Source organism: Pelophylax lessonae (genome assembly GCF_965119305.1).
Source record: "Pelophylax lessonae genome assembly, chromosome: 1".
NCBI lineage: Eukaryota > Metazoa > Chordata > Amphibia > Anura > Ranidae > Pelophylax > Pelophylax lessonae.
The window spans coordinates 496539669-496555356 of NC_138768.1; the positions used below are offsets into that span (position 1 = coordinate 496539669).

General features: G+C 43.0%; 1 protein-coding gene across 1 annotated transcript in view; it reads right to left on the reverse strand.

Annotated features, from left to right (window-relative positions):
• Positions 1-11361: 11361 nt before the first annotated feature.
• Positions 11362-15688, reverse strand: part of LOC309547132 (scaffold attachment factor B1-like) — a 119083-nt gene continuing 114756 nt past the window's right edge. The window contains exon 17 of the mRNA XM_082246922.1: positions 11362-11947. Coding sequence (XP_082103048.1) covers positions 11839-11947 — 109 coding nt within the window. The 3' untranslated portion in view covers positions 11362-11838. The remainder of the gene's footprint in view (positions 11948-15688) is intronic.

Sequence of the window (15688 nt, forward strand, 5' to 3'; positions counted from 1 at the left end):
TCTTCAGGCAAGCCAGGGGGAGAAGTATCAACTCCTTCTACCTCAGCCTCCCCCTCAGACCCCACAAGGTCCAGAGATGAACGAGACCCTGAGAAGGGCACTCCAGCCATAGCAGCCCCATCGCCCTCTGAATCAGAGGAAATAGACAACCTGGGCCGTTTTGCGGATCGATCAGCCATTAGCATCTGCACCTGAGAAGCCAAGTTCGCTACAACAGCAGCCAGATCAGCCCCCTCGGGGGATGCAGCAGCCCCTTGGCCCCCCCACCAGGGTGGGAGGAAACTTGCAATCCTGAGAATCCATGCCCCAGTATCAACTGAAATAAAGGACTGCCCCTTTAAGACCGTGGCGAGCGCAGCCCACCGCACACTACTGGATGTACCGACCCCCGCAGGGATAAGGAGCACTGAGCAAGGAAAAACAGGAAAAGGAAGGTAAAAACCTGGAGAGACCACACAGCTGCTGCCACCGATCGCTGTTCCAGTGAAAAAGGAAGTGATGCAATGACTGACCACCCTATATAGCCTATGAAGGCTTCACAAACATGGCCGCTCGGCTGAGGGAATTTTGGCAATAAGAAAATGGCGCCGACATGTGCTTGTATGAGCGATCGCCGCCAAAATGGCGGCGTTTGGCGCCAAAACACAGCGCTGTACCACACAGGGCCGGTCACCACAGTTTGCCGAAAAAAATGGCGGGCCGCATCAGCGGTCGCCGCACAGCATGTCTGAGCCCAGTCTGCCCCATACCTCTCACACAGCAGAGCGGGAGAGCCCCCCCCCCCCGCAGCCCACAGAAAGGCAGCTATCACAGGAATCTGACAGGGAGCTCAGCACTTACAGACATGCGGGTCACACAGTCACAGACTGACACCCAAACAAGACAGGTCCCCACATAGAAAAACACTTACCATTCCGGATGGCGTGGGGAGCCTTCTCTAGCGACCAAACCGATGTACTGAGGACAGGGAGTGTCACAGCCAGGACACAGTGGACTGCGGTGCGAAACCGCAAATGGCGTCCGGTGAGGTAGCCACCTCACAGGCAGCATCCCTGCAGCGAACAGGGATGGGTCGTTCAATATGCCAGGGAAACCTGAGCTGAACGCTCGATGGCAGGCTGGGGAAACCCCTGGCTCTCAGCCCTGGGATCCAGGGTGGCCAGTCCGAGACCCAGCTCCGCATGATCATCTTCATCCGAAGAAAACTAAACTAATGCTGAGAAAAAAACAGCTAAGTAAAAGAAAGAGAAAAATACTTGAAATAAAATCAAAAAGAGGATAGAAGGCTGAGACTGAAAGCCCCAGCACAGGAACAGCCAGCTACTCCTAAGCTAGGCAATTGAAAACTGAGTTGAGAAAGCTGGAAGCAGGGAGGTATTGACTGAGGGGACCGCCCCCTAGGGGTGTGATATGCTAAAAGCTTTGATATTAACAAATCTTGTTGCCTAGCTACTCCTACGGAGCAAAGGTCAATTACCCATTGGTGAAGATTATGAAGGGGCGGCGACTGTCGGAGGACGTAAGAGAAAAAAAAGATTTTTGTTAGAAAGAGATAGAGCTACCCCTATAAAAAGGGATAGAGTCCATCTGTGGGATTTAATTAGGGTACTAGAGGAGTTATCTAGTGTTACCCTTAAAGTTTTGTCTGTAAAGCTTGCCTTCCTTTTGGTGGTCACGACAGCCAGGAGGGTTGGGGATTTACAGAGCCTGTCCATTAAAGAACCTGTTAGTTTTTCCAGACAGGGTTATTCTTAGACCAGATCCATTATATCTACCCAAAGTAGCATCTTCTTTTCACAGGAAGCAAGAGATAGTGTTGCCCTCATTCTGTGAGAACCCCAAGAAGAATGAAAATGAGCAGAAATTTCATTTTTAGATGGGAGGAGATGTCTCCTCACCTATTTAGAGAGAACCAAAGAGTTTAGGAGGTCTAGTCACTTGTTGGTTCTTCTCTCTGGACCAAGAAAGGGACTGCAGGCTGCAAAGCCGTCGGTCTCCAGGTGGATCAAACAAGCCATTACTATGTCGTATGAGGTTTCAGGTGTTCCTGCTCCAGCAAAGCTGAAGGCGCATTCTGCAAGGGCCCTGGAAACATCCTGGGCCGAAAAAGCTGGAGCCTCCTGGAAACAAACCCGCCATTCAGCCACCTGGTTCAGTCATACTTTCCTGAAACACTATTGTGTGGAAGTATTGTCTCAACAAGACCTTGCCTTCGGCAGAAAGGTTTTACAGGCAGTGGTCCCACCCTAAGGTAGGCCGGATGGATTCTTTTACTATCCTCTCACTTGTAGGCCATCCTGGAAGGATGAAGGAGAAAACCTACTGTTCGTGTACTGGTAACGGTCTTTCTCTGAATCCTTCCAGGACGGCCAACCTACTTCCCACCCTGGAAAAAAGGGGGTGAGTTAAAAAAAAAAAAAATGTGTGAGTTAAATAACTGTATCCCTTGGATTTTGGTTGGAAAGTTACTTTTCGATTACTGAAGCACAAGGTGTGGGTGGGACCCTTTATAAGCTGCAAATTGGTTGCGTTTCTGGTAGGGTGGAGCCCCAATCTCTCACTTGTAGGCCGTCCTGGAAGGATTCAGAGAAAGACCGTTACCAGTACACGAACGGTAGGTTTTTGTTATTCTGAAGAAATCAGTTTGTTCCTCTGTGCCGAGTGGGTCAAATAGGAGTGGTTTCATAAATATCAGCTGTGCAGCTGCAGGGCTCTAATGAGGAAAGCTGCTGGGCCTACATCCCTTTAGACATGTTCCTATTGGGAGTATCTCACCACAAATGACATTTTTGCTGCAGAGGATACCAGAAATCGGACTTGTATCTTAATGCAGACTTCTGGGAAAATCAGTGAGCCAACCACACAAGCAGGAAATTATGTTTCTGGGGTGTAGTCAGTACACTTTCTCTGTACAGAACACCTCCAGGTAGCCATATTGCACTGCATTTTCAGAAAATTACAACAGCTGCAGATTGAAAAGGAAAGGTAATTTTTAATAACATTCATTCAATCACAATATGATTTTTGTCGCAATTGTATATGCTATATTGTTTTTCTCTCCCACGAAATTGAAGTTTCCCTTTAAAAACTAAGGTGTATGAGCAGCCCTGGCTGTATGGGAATGAAGTCCAGTGCCCACCGCTATGACTGCTGGCTGTGAAGGGAGTTTGTCAATACTCCAGGCAATGGTAGAGTGTTAATTGTCCCGGGATTCCCCCCCCCCCCCCCCCCAACATCCCCATGGGTGGGCGGAGTGAAACACATTGGGGGCATAGCCTGGCGGGGGTCTAGGCTGAGGCTGCCATTCACTCCTACAGCAGGTTTTGACTTTATGTGCGACTTCAGGAACAATTAATCACTAAAATAATTGAAAGCTATACGCTCCATTTATCACACACTTTGTCAAAAGTATCAGGACGCCTGCCTTTACACGCACGTGAACTTAATGGCATTTCACTCTTCGTCCGTAGGGTTCAATATGGAGTTAGCCCACCCTTTGCAGTTAACAGTTTCAACTCTTCTGGGAAGGCTGTCCACAAGGTTTAGGAGTGTGTCTATGGGAATGGTTACCATTCTTCCAGAAGTGCATTTGTGGAGTCAGGCACTGATGTTGGACCAGAAGGCTTTGCTTGTAGTCTTCCCACTAATTCATCCCAAAGGTGTTCCATCAGGTTGAGGTCAGGACTCTGTGTAGGCCAGTCAACTTCTTTTACCCCAAACTCACTCATCAATGCCTTTATGGACCTTGCTTTGTGCACTGGTGCTCAGTCATGTTGGAACAGGAAGGGGCCATCCCCAAACTGTTCCCACAAAGTTGGGAGCATAAAAATAATCCAAAATGTCTTGGCAGGCTGATGCATGAGTTCCCTTCACTGGAACTAAGGTGCCAAGCTCAACCGCTTGAAAAAAAAAAAAAAAAAAACCCCACCAAATAAAATTTGGACCAGTACACAAAGCAAGGTCCATAAAGGCAGCCTTCCCAGAAGAGTTGAAACTGTTATAGCTGCAAAGGGTGGGCTAACTCAATATTGAACCATACGGACTAAGACTGGTATGCCATTAACATTCATGTGCATGTAAAGGCAGGTGTCCCAATACTTTTTACAAAATAGTTATGACACCTAACTATTCCATTTCTGTTGCTTTTATTAATGCGTGTAGGCATGATGGAGGTGTAACCTCTTCACAATTTGTTAATTCTGGCCTTTCTAATCCCTCTTTCTTCAGCCCGAGGAGCCATCTCACAAGCAATTGCAGTATTTAGAGATCTTTGTATTAAAGATCTGGATAAATTATTCATTAAAAAGACTTATAATCATCCATCAGTTAACATTGGACTCAAATCCCTATGTGAAAAAAAAAAGACCTTTTCATCCGCTCTGCAGATAAAGAGGATGGCATCGTCATCCTTTATTAACAAGATTATATGTCCGAGATAAACATCTTATCCGACACCAGCACTTATAAAAATCCCTGCCCAAGACCCCACAAAGGATCTATTACAATTAGTTGAAAGAGGGTTTGGTGACCATATTCTCAAAGGAGAAGGCCTACTTGGTACCCTTGGCACCCAGGATTCCAACAGTTTATCTGTCAAAAGTTCATAAAAACCCAACACATTCCCCAGGGCGTTCTATAGTCAGTGGCATCGACTAAATCATGTCTCAGGTTGGTCGATAAATTGAGTTATCTTCAACCATTGGTTAAGAAAAGTCCCTCCTATCTTAGAGATTCCATGGAGACTATCAAGAATACATGTTTACACAACTCAAGAGGGCGAACCAAAAGACAAACTTACCCTATTAGGCAGTTTCACACCTGCTTAACCAAGGGGGTGGTGTATTTGTTAACTTGTCCACGCAAGAAACAATATTTAGGTCAGACCATTCGTTCCTTTAACATTAGGATCAATGAACAGATCAACATTAAAAAAGTTGGAGACCAATCATAATGTTTCTAAACATTATCGTGAATTCCATTATAGAGACCCTCAGGGCACTGAATTTATAATTATAGACCGCTATGAGGTCCCATGGAGAGGTGGTGCTAAACCCAGAGGAGTGTCACGTCCTGAAAAACTTTGGATTTATAAATTACAGTCTTTTGTTCCATATGGTCGGAATATAGAATGGGACAGCAGACCGGAGAATATGACTGCTCAATGACCAGGCCCTATTTTGCAATTCGGCACTGCGTGACTAACGGACAATTGGGTGGTCGTGCTATGCTGTACCCAAACGACATCCTTTTTTTCCCCACAAATAGAGCTTTCTTTTGGTGGTATTTGAGCACCTGTGCGATTTTTATTTTTTGCGCTATAAACAAAAAAAAGAGCGACAATTTTGAAAAAAAATAAAAAAAATAATATTTTTTCATTCTTATATGAAATTCTCAAAAAAAATGTAAAAATCAAAATTTAACATTTTAGGCCAATTTGTTTTCTGCTACATATTTTTAGTAAAAAAAATTGCAATAAGCATATTTTGATTGGTTTGCGCAAAAGTTATTGCGTTTACTAACTACGGGAAAGATGCTGTTTATTATTTTTTTTTTGTACTAGTAATAGCGGCGATCTGCCATTTTTTGCGGGACTGAGACATTGCAGCGGACAGATCGGATCCCCAACTGACATTTGACACTTTTGGGGGTACCAGTGACATTACTACAGTAATCAGTGCTAAAAATATGCACTGTTACTGTAAAAAATTACACTGGCAGGGAAGGGGTTAACTGTTGGTGATGAAGAGGTTAAATGTGACCCTAGGGGCATGATTCTAACTGTGGGGGAGGGGCGTGGCTTGTGAAGTCTTAACAGACATGCGATCCTATATAGCAGGATCACATGACATCTGTGATCACTTCAGGGAGACGTACGGACGGCTGTGTTTACATCAGCCGTCCGTCCACCCTCTGTCAGCAGCGGGAGATCGCGGGTGCCCGGCGACCATCGGAGCCGCCGGGCACCCGCACTGGCTCCCCCGCTGACAAGTGGGGGCGGGAGCGTGCCTCCGACGGCACGCGATTGCCCCCCTAGCTTGCCTGTACGAGCCAGACTGCCGCAGTACATCTGTCGTAAAGTGGTTAATAATGGATAATGGTGGTTGTATTTTATCTGGATATTTACATACCTTTATGTAATTTTTAGGTGTAATCTTATTTTTAGTACATGCATTTATATCTTTTTGGGTGTCATTCCCACAATGGACTTAGAATATTAGTTTAACCACTGCTCACTGTGCTGGTACTGCGGCACAGTGGCTCGTTATCGTCTGGCGACATAGACCTACGTCACCAGACATTCCCCTCTCTGGGTGGCGCGCGCCTTTGGAGGCTCGCTCCCGATGTTTTCAGTCACAGTGGGAGTCGGGCCAGGGGAGGAGCGGTGGTGATGACCACCGCTCTTCCCCGATCGTCGGGTATCGAGTGTGAAGATCCGCCCACTTGTGTAAACAAAGCGGGCAGATCTCCTAAGTGACAGGCAGGTTCAGATTGCAGGATTCAGCATAGCTGAACCTGCGATCTGTGCCTGTGTAACATAGTCCCCTCCCCCCACGCACGTTAGTAGGCACCAGGCATACATTAACCCCTTGATCACCAATAAAAGTTAACCCCTTCCCTGCCAGTGTAATTTTTACAGTAACAGTGCATATTTATAGCACTGATTACTGTAATGTCACTGGTAACCCCAAAAGTGTCAAAAATGTCAGTCAAGGGTCAGATCTGTCCGCCGCAATGTCGCAGTCCCGAAAAAAAAAAAAAAAATCGCAGATAGCTGCCATTACTCGTTAAAAAAAACCCACCAAAAATTACAAAAATCTTTCCCTTAGTTAGTAAACGCAATAACTTTTGCGCAAACCAATCAAAATACGCTTATTGCGATTTTTTTTTTACCAAAAATATGTAGCAGAAAACAAATTGGCCTAAAATGTTAAAAAATTTTGATTTTTACATTTTTTTTGGTGGGGGGGGGGGGGGAATTTCATATAAAAAAAAGTGAAAAACATTGTTAATTTTTTCAAAATTGTTGCTCTTTTTTTGTTTATAGCACAAAAAGTAAAAATCGCACAGGTGATCAAATACCACCAAAAGAAAGCTCTATTTGTGGGGGGGAAAAAGGACGTCAATTTAATTTGGGTACAGCCTCGCACGACCACGCAATTGTCCGTTAAAGTAATGCAATGCCGAATCGCAAAATATGGCCTGGTCAGGAATGGGGTAAAATCTTCCGGTCTTAAAGCGGTTAAAAATATGCTCATTGAGAATTTTTTTTTGTCAAAGACATGTAGCTAAATACATTTTGGCCTAAATATGACAAAAAAATTGAATATATTGGATATTTTTTAACTGTCAAAGTAGAAAAATATTTTTTCAAAATATCGCAAAAAATAAAAAAATTACAGAGATGATCAAATACCACCAAAAGAAAGCTCAGGAAAAAAAGGACGTAAATTTCGTTTGGGTAAGGCGTTGCATGACCGCGCAATTGTCAGTTAAAGTCGCACAGTGCCAAATTGCAAAAAGTGGCAAAGACGTAAGACAGCAAAATCATCCGGTTGTAAAGTGGTTAAGACGAATCATTTTTAATCATTTATATACTTTTATGGATTTTATGCTTGGCCCTGGGATTAACATTAATACCAATTTTAATAAATTTTTAATGGATTGGGAGATTAGATTTTGCATTATCAGCCCATTGAAATTCATGTCTTCATGCTTATAAGTTTAATTTTGTGTACCCGTTTGTGGCTAGTAATGTAGTTTCAGTCGTATATCGACTGTGAACATTATTAATTTTTTTCTGTTTAAACCGAGGCTTGGACTACAAGTATCGGATACATAAAGCTTCTTTTATATTGAGACTTGGTTCGCGCTTCTTTCTTACAGTTTCATATTAGGTTTGACAACGAGGCCCGATACACACGCCTCGCGCCAGTTTTATTCTACGTTTATTAACCACTTAAGCCCCGGAGGATTTGGCTGCTAAAAGACCAGGGGGTATTTTGCAATTCGGCACTGTGTGACTTTAACGGACAATTGCGCGGTCGTGCTCAACACTGTACCTTATCGAATTGGATGTCGTTTTTTTCCCCACAAACAGAGCTTTCTTTTGGTGGCATTTGATCACCTGTGCGATTTTTTGATCATGCGCTATAAACAAAAAAAAGCATCAATTTTGCAAAAATAATATTTTTCACATTTTTTTATATGAAATTCCCCCCCCCCCAAAAAAAAAAAAGTAAAAATCAAAATTTTTTTAACATTTTCGGCCAATTTGTTTTATGCTACATATGTTTGAAGAGAAAAAAAAAAAAAAAAAAAAAAAAAAAAAAAAAAAAATCGCAAAAAGCGTATTTTGATTGGTTTGCGCAAAAGTTATTGCGTTTACTAACAAAGGGAAAGATTGTCATTTTTGTTGGTTTTTTTTTTAACGCGTAATGGCGGCGATCTGCGATTTTTTTGCGGTACTGCGGACAGATCGGACCCTTGACTGACATTTGACACTTTTGTGGTTACCAGTGACATTTCTACAGTAATCAGTGCTATATATATGCACTGTTACTGTAAAATTAAACTGGCAGTGAAGGGGTTAACTTTATTTTGAGAGGGAGGGGCTGTGTGTCCCTAGGGGCGTGATTCTAACTGATTGGCTGTGGCTTGAGCTGTAGGAACAATGATCAACGGTCCTACATAGTAGAACCGTATGATCAGTGTTTCTACACATGGGAGAATGACAGGCGGCGTGTTTACACTAGCCGCCTTTCTTTCTCCCTCTCCCCCGACGATTGCAGAGTGACCGGTTGACATCGGGTCCGCCGATCACACGCGCGTGGGGGGGGGTCCTCCCCAGAGCCTCACAGGCTAGTGACGTACCGATACGTCACTCTGCCTGTGAGGGGCTGATCGCCGCAGTATATGTACTTGCGGCGGTCGGCAAGCGGTTAAAACGAGGCTTGACACGAACACTTTTCCATACGGGAAGTGGCAATCTCCATACAGCGGAGCGGAATTGCAACCCAAGGACATAGTCTAATTGTGGGTCCCCCCGCAAAAACAAAAAGGTATTTAAAAAGTACCACCACCAGCAGCCCGACACCCCATATGATCTCAGACGAAATGCGTTGGTCAGCTACAGGTGTTGTGTCTTCCTATTCTTGGATCTTTTATACTTTTTTTCCTATTGAATACTAGAAGTATTCCTTACCTTCAATTAAAATGGTTCTGTCATTAGTACACACTATGTGTAGGGCTGAAACAACTAATCGATTAATTGACAACTAATCGATTATAAAAATAGTCAACTATTTTCATAATCGATTAATCGGTCAGTTGATTAGTTGTCCTGCATAGAGAATGCATTTGTTTACATATCAGAAAATACAGTGCAACGCACATACAGCTCAGTAAACCATCCATACATGTATGTAGATGGCAGAGAACTTGTGAATGTGTGAGGAGCAATGCCTCATGGGAAATGTAGTCCTGGGCAAGAGAAGGAACCAAGTGATTCTAAATGCAGAAGTTTTTTCTACCTTGCCATAGGAACTCTCTATACAGTACTATACTTTGCTGCTTCCTATAGGGGCACTTTGAAGGCAGGAGGGGCAGAAGGGGAGAATCAGTGCTGCTCTGTTCAAAATTACACAGAGCGGGTAAGTATGACAAGATTGTTAAAAAGAAAAAAGCCAACATTTAGAATCACTTTAAGGGCACTGTGCAGGGAAGATGAGCATCTGAACCCAGAGACGGTGATCTAAGGCGATATATTATATAATATATATTATTTTACAGTAGCGATATCTGCTGTTTTTTTACTATAAAGGGCCATTTATTTATTTTTTAACCCATCATGACAAGTGACAAAAAAAGCATGCTGCTGCTACTAAATGTCCTCTGCTGCCCATACATGTATTGGATTTGTGGCCAAAAATATTTGCATCTATATTTATACAAAAATTATTTGTATATTTGTTGAATGGACGAGTGTTTGGAAATCCCACTTGCTTTTAACATTAAATTTTAAATTGTTTATAACTTCTGAGCAAAAACCACATACACTATTTGAAGATTCGTTTGATTGAGAAGTTTTCTATTCTGCTCCTTCAAATGTTCCTGTCACTGTGGTTAACAACGAACACCAAATGGACACCACTAATGGTTGGAAAAATCGGATGAATGTTTTAAAAAAAAAAAAAATTAAAAAAAAAAAATGTAGTTTGTGTATGGCCAGCTTAAGTGACAGCAGGCGCAGAGAGCTTTTATCAAGCTACCTGCCCATTAATAAGGGAGTGTGTCATGAATATTCTATACTAATCCGGTCTGAAAATTTGCAAAACAGTGTTTTAGGTCTTTTAAAATTATTGATCTCGGAGTCTGATATATACTACATTTAAACCTCTAATACATATATCTGTCTCAGAGTGGATTAAATATCCAACTATATAGCTGGATATTTATATTTACCTCTGCATATAGATATTCAAGATTATTAACTAAATTATACACCAACTTTTTTTTCTTGAGGTTTTTATCCGATCAAAACAATCGGCCAACAAATCGATTATGAAAATAATCATTAGTTGCAGCCCTAACTATGTGAGCCTCTTATTTCATGGGATCACGTGGAGAGCCTTTTGCCAGTTATTTCAAGAGGTTACTCAGCAGTTTCAAATTTGTATGGCATACGTTGAAGAGAATTACGAAACATGAAATCATCCCAGCATCCTAGTATACCAACACTAGAGACTTGAAGATATCCATTACTATAAGCACTAATGACCTGAAGAGTATAAGCTCTATTGGGTCATATTCATCCGGTAAGCCTCCCAATTTATCTCACCCATTGGTGGCAGCAACACCCATTGACATCTATATTATTGGATTCTTTGCACATTGCAATTCAGTGTATTTTTTTTTGACAGGGACTATATCTCCATGGACCTCGTTTATTGATACATTTTGTACTCTTTCCATATAGCAATATTTTTATGCACTTTAATTAGTATTACATTTTTGGCAATTTTGCACGCATTGTTTTTTTGCACGTTGCACTTTAGTGGATTTCCTAAAGAGATTTCCATGGAATTTATTGAAATGTATTGCACTTTTTTCATACAGCAATATTTTTATGCACTTTAATGTGTATTATTCATTAGTAGTACATTGTTTATTTTGCACATATTTTTGCCATTTACCAGCGCTGCATTATTATATTTGTGCTTTTATTAATAGAACAGTAATTTTTTTAACATTCTAAACACTGCAAGAATTGTGAGAATGTACTTAAATTAAATAGTATTAGCCAATTAAATAAACACAAGAAAGAAGGAAAGGAGAAAAACATTCACGCTTTCTACTTGAACAAATCCAAAAATGTTAGTTCTCATTTAATGGCTTATAAGCAATAACATTTGCTACAAGACAAGGTAGTCTGATAATACAAGCACAGCATATCATAACAAAAGTGTTGGATCACATTATTAACACTATATTAATGAAACACTAATAAGCAAACGTGAAGAGAGAAGTTTTATTTACAGAGCACTAAATATTTGTGATAGCCGGCTATGGCTGATTAGGTCTCCAACATTTACCTATCTTCTGCACAAGAAGAAACTCTTTGCACAGTTGTAAAACTGGAAAAGTACGATCATGCAATACACAAAATGAATCAGAAGTATTAAAGAGATTCAGTTAAGGATTTTAAAAGACCTGTAACTATGAGGCAGAAAGCCTCTAGAAGCCCCACATACAAGAAAAACTTATAGTAAAAAGGGAAAAAAAAAAAATCAGGAAAAAAGCCTAAAATGAAAAAAGTCCGCTAAGAAATAGTTAAAATGTTTAGTAACGATTTGGAAACCGTGGTTCATTGGGTCTGTTCTGTCCTCCAAAGTTTCCGCCTTGAAGCCCCACTGCCGGCAAATTTTGTGAATTTTCATTTGGAAGAAACCTGCATTACATAAGAGAATATTTTAACACTTTCTATAAAGAATAAATATATTTGAATTACATTTGCAGCAAAAAAATGCGTTTTAGCCACTAGGCTATAGAACTCTGGTAGTAAGCAATGACCCAGGAATGCATTTTTTTTTGTCATTTAAAAATCGACCTGTACATTATACAATAGGATTTTTGTACTAACCATGAAATCTCCACTTGAGAGCCCATGGAGGAACACACGTAGTTAGGTTATACTGACCCCCTACAGGAGGGTAGGTCACTAGCAAAAACAAAAATACTGGGTCTCCCTCACTGCAACAAAAGTAGCTTATGGTGAATACAAAAAACGGAATTTTTGTAAAATCTTACCGTAAAATTCCTTTCTCTGAGTCCTCAGACAGTCGCCGCCCACTCATAGTCTTCACCAATGGGGTATTGACTTCCTCTCCACAAGAGTAGCTTGGCATAAGACTTGTTAAGAACAAAGCATTTACATAGACACACCCATGGGGGCTGTCCCACTGGTCCAATACCCCCCTGCAATAGCCATCCCAACTCAGTTTGGTAGCAAGCAGTTAAGTGTATAAGAACCCCAAAAGAGGGGCGGGGGCGGCGACTGTCGGACTCAAGAGAAAGGAATTTTACAGTAAGATTTTACAAAAATTCAGTTCTCTTACGTCCTGCGACAGTCGCCGCCCACTCATACAGTCTTCAACAATGGGGATGTCCCAAAGCAGGGTAGACATGAGGGGTGGGAAATGCAACCGTCAGAAAGGCAACGCAGTACCCATCTCAGAGAAAGGAACCTTATATGAACAGAAAGGTAACCCTCTGGGCAACAAAAAAGGCTCAACAGGAGCAACAACCCAGGAAAGCAAATAACCAAGGGGGTAAACAACCCCAACAGCCAGGGACCCGCAACAAAAAACAGGGTCCCCTACGGTACTGCCGCACAGAGAACTTTGAGGCCAAAGGAGGCATCAGCTGATGCCAGAACATCAATTTTGTAGAACTTGGAAAAAGTGTGCACTGACGACCAAGTCGCAGCCTTGCACACCTGGGCCACCGAGGCCTGATGCCGGAAGGCCCAGGACGCACTCACCGACCTGGTAGAGTGCGCCTTGACAGGGAAGGGCGGTACCCGCTGCTTCAACGAATAGGCCTGTACAATCGTCTGTCTGACCCATTTTGATATGGTCGCCGCAGAAGCAGCCATACCCTTCCGAGGTCCCTCAGGAAGGACAAAGAGAATCCGATTTTCGAAAGGATTCAGTCGACGACAGGTAAACCCTGATCGCCCTGACAACATCCAAAGAATGCAAGGCAACCTCCTTAGGATGCTTAGGATTCGCACAGAGCGAAGGTAAAACAATGTCCTCATTAAGGTGAAAATCCGAAACCACCTTTGGAAGAAAGGACGGGTTAGGTCGCAAGACCACCTTATTCCTATGAACCACCAAGTAAGGGGAGCGGCAGGACAACGCCACCAATTCCGACACTCTGCGAGCCGAAGTGATTGCCACCAGAAAGGCAACCTTTTTAGACAGCAGAGGTAACGAAATTTCCCTGATGTTTTCAAATGGGGAACGTTGTAACACGGACAGAACCAAGTTCAAGTCCCGTAGAGGTAAGGGCTCCCTTCTAGGAGGGGCCAAGTGACGCACACCTTGAATGAAGGTGCGAATCAAAGAATTAGACGCCACAGGGCGCTGGAAAAGAACAGCCAGTGCAGATACCTGGCCCTTAATCGTGGCCAACGCAAGGCGCTGGTCCACACCAGACTGAAGGAAAGCCAACACTCTGGCCACCGAGTAAGAACGAGGAGAGAAGCCCCTGGACTCACACCAGGCAAAATAAGCTTTCCATGTACGATAAATCTTACCAGACAAGGCCAAGATCCAATCCACATCATACCTGCAAGGATGAAATCACCAAGTTTTATGGCAAATCTTTCTTGAAGTCACCTTCGGAGACTTCAGTTAAAAAAAAAAAAAAAGAGAGAATTAGACACTCCCTTTGTCTCAAAACTCTCAAAAGACATGCCGTTCAAGCCAGCGAATGTAAAAAAATAAAATAAATGGAAGATTTGATCTTGCAACAGGTAGCTGCGACAATCCAGAAAGCTAAAGGGTCATCCGCCAACTTGATTACAATTTTGGGGAAGCAAGTTTTCTGGGGCTGGAGTGTTAAATGCTTCCACTGAAATCCTGCAAAGCAGACAAGGTAGAAGCTGTAATGGCGGGAAATCATAGATTAGGGAACTTTGGCCCCATGGTGTCATCACAGCATCTACTGTGAATGCTCAAAAATCCCTGGGTCTTGGGGACAAACCAGTCGAGCTTTGCATTCAACCCAGACATCAAAAGATCAACATCTCGGGTACCCGATTGTCCGCAGAGCTCCTCTCACACTTCTGGGAGAAAGGGAAACTTCTCCAGAGACAGTTGCTGATGACTGAGAATATCTGCCTCCTTGATTTATGCATGCCACCACAGTGGAATTGTCTGAATGAGGCATTACAAACACTTGAGCAATGTAGTAGGGAAAGACGAACTGTGCTCAATTCCAGATGGGCAACAACCTATTCATCGGTGATAAAGACTCCTGGACCAAGAGACTGTCCAGATCAACCCAGCCAGCATGTCATCTATGTCCTCCCAGATAGGGCAAAATGATTTTCCCCATCTTCAACCACTTTGAAGACATCCACCAATCTCTAGAGACAGTCTCCTGCTGTTGAATAATGGCATTAGGCAATCCAACAACAGTGTTCTTCTTTCCCATGCCATCAAGACATTCTGTTGGAGAGACCTGCAATAGAACTGGGCAAGGACAATGTAAATCAAGGAGGCTACCATCTTACAAAGTACTCATTCATCAAGGGAGTACATGGTGCCTTGAGCAAGTGCACCTGAGTTTTTAGAGTAAGACACTTGACTGGCCAGAAGATATCTTCTGTCTGGATGGTACAAGATAAAACCTGATCCTGAACCTCTTTTTAGAGGTAGTAGATTTCACAGATGAGTAGTTCCCTTTGTCTCCTACTGGAACTGTCTCCTCTTCCTCTACCACATTCTCCACTGGTTCCTCTGCCGTTAACCACATAACGACCGCCCACCGCAGGTATACTGCGGCAGGCAGCAGCTGCTGGGCAAAGTGACGTAGGGGTACGTCAATCGCTCAGCCGCCTGTGGGGGGTGCACGTGCGCCGCCGGAGGCGTGCCCCCGCTCGTTCACAGGCATCCATACGCGAGTGACCGGCTGCTCCGATGTCCGCTGGTCACTCGCGATCTCCCGCAGGAGAGGGAGAAAGACAGACGGCAGATGTAAACACAGCCGTCTGTCATTCTCCCTGAAGTGCAGAGACTATACGATCCTGCTATGTAGGATGGTATGTCTGTGGTTACATCACAAGCCACGCCCCCCCCCAGTTAGAATCACGCCCCTAGGGATACATTTAACCCACTGATCACCAAGTTAACCCCTTCCCTGCCAGTGTCATTTTTATAGTAACAGTGCATATTTATAGCAATGATTACTGTAGTAATGTCACTGGTACTCCCAAAAGTGTAAAAAATGTCAGTCAAGTGTTCGATCTGTCTGCCACAATGTCACAGTCCTGCAAAAAAAAAAAAAAAAAAAAAAAAAAAAAAAATCACACAGGTGATCAATCACCACCAAAAGAAAGCTCTGTTTGTAAGGGAAAAAAAGGAAGTCAATTTTGTTTGGGTACAGCATCGCACGACCGCGC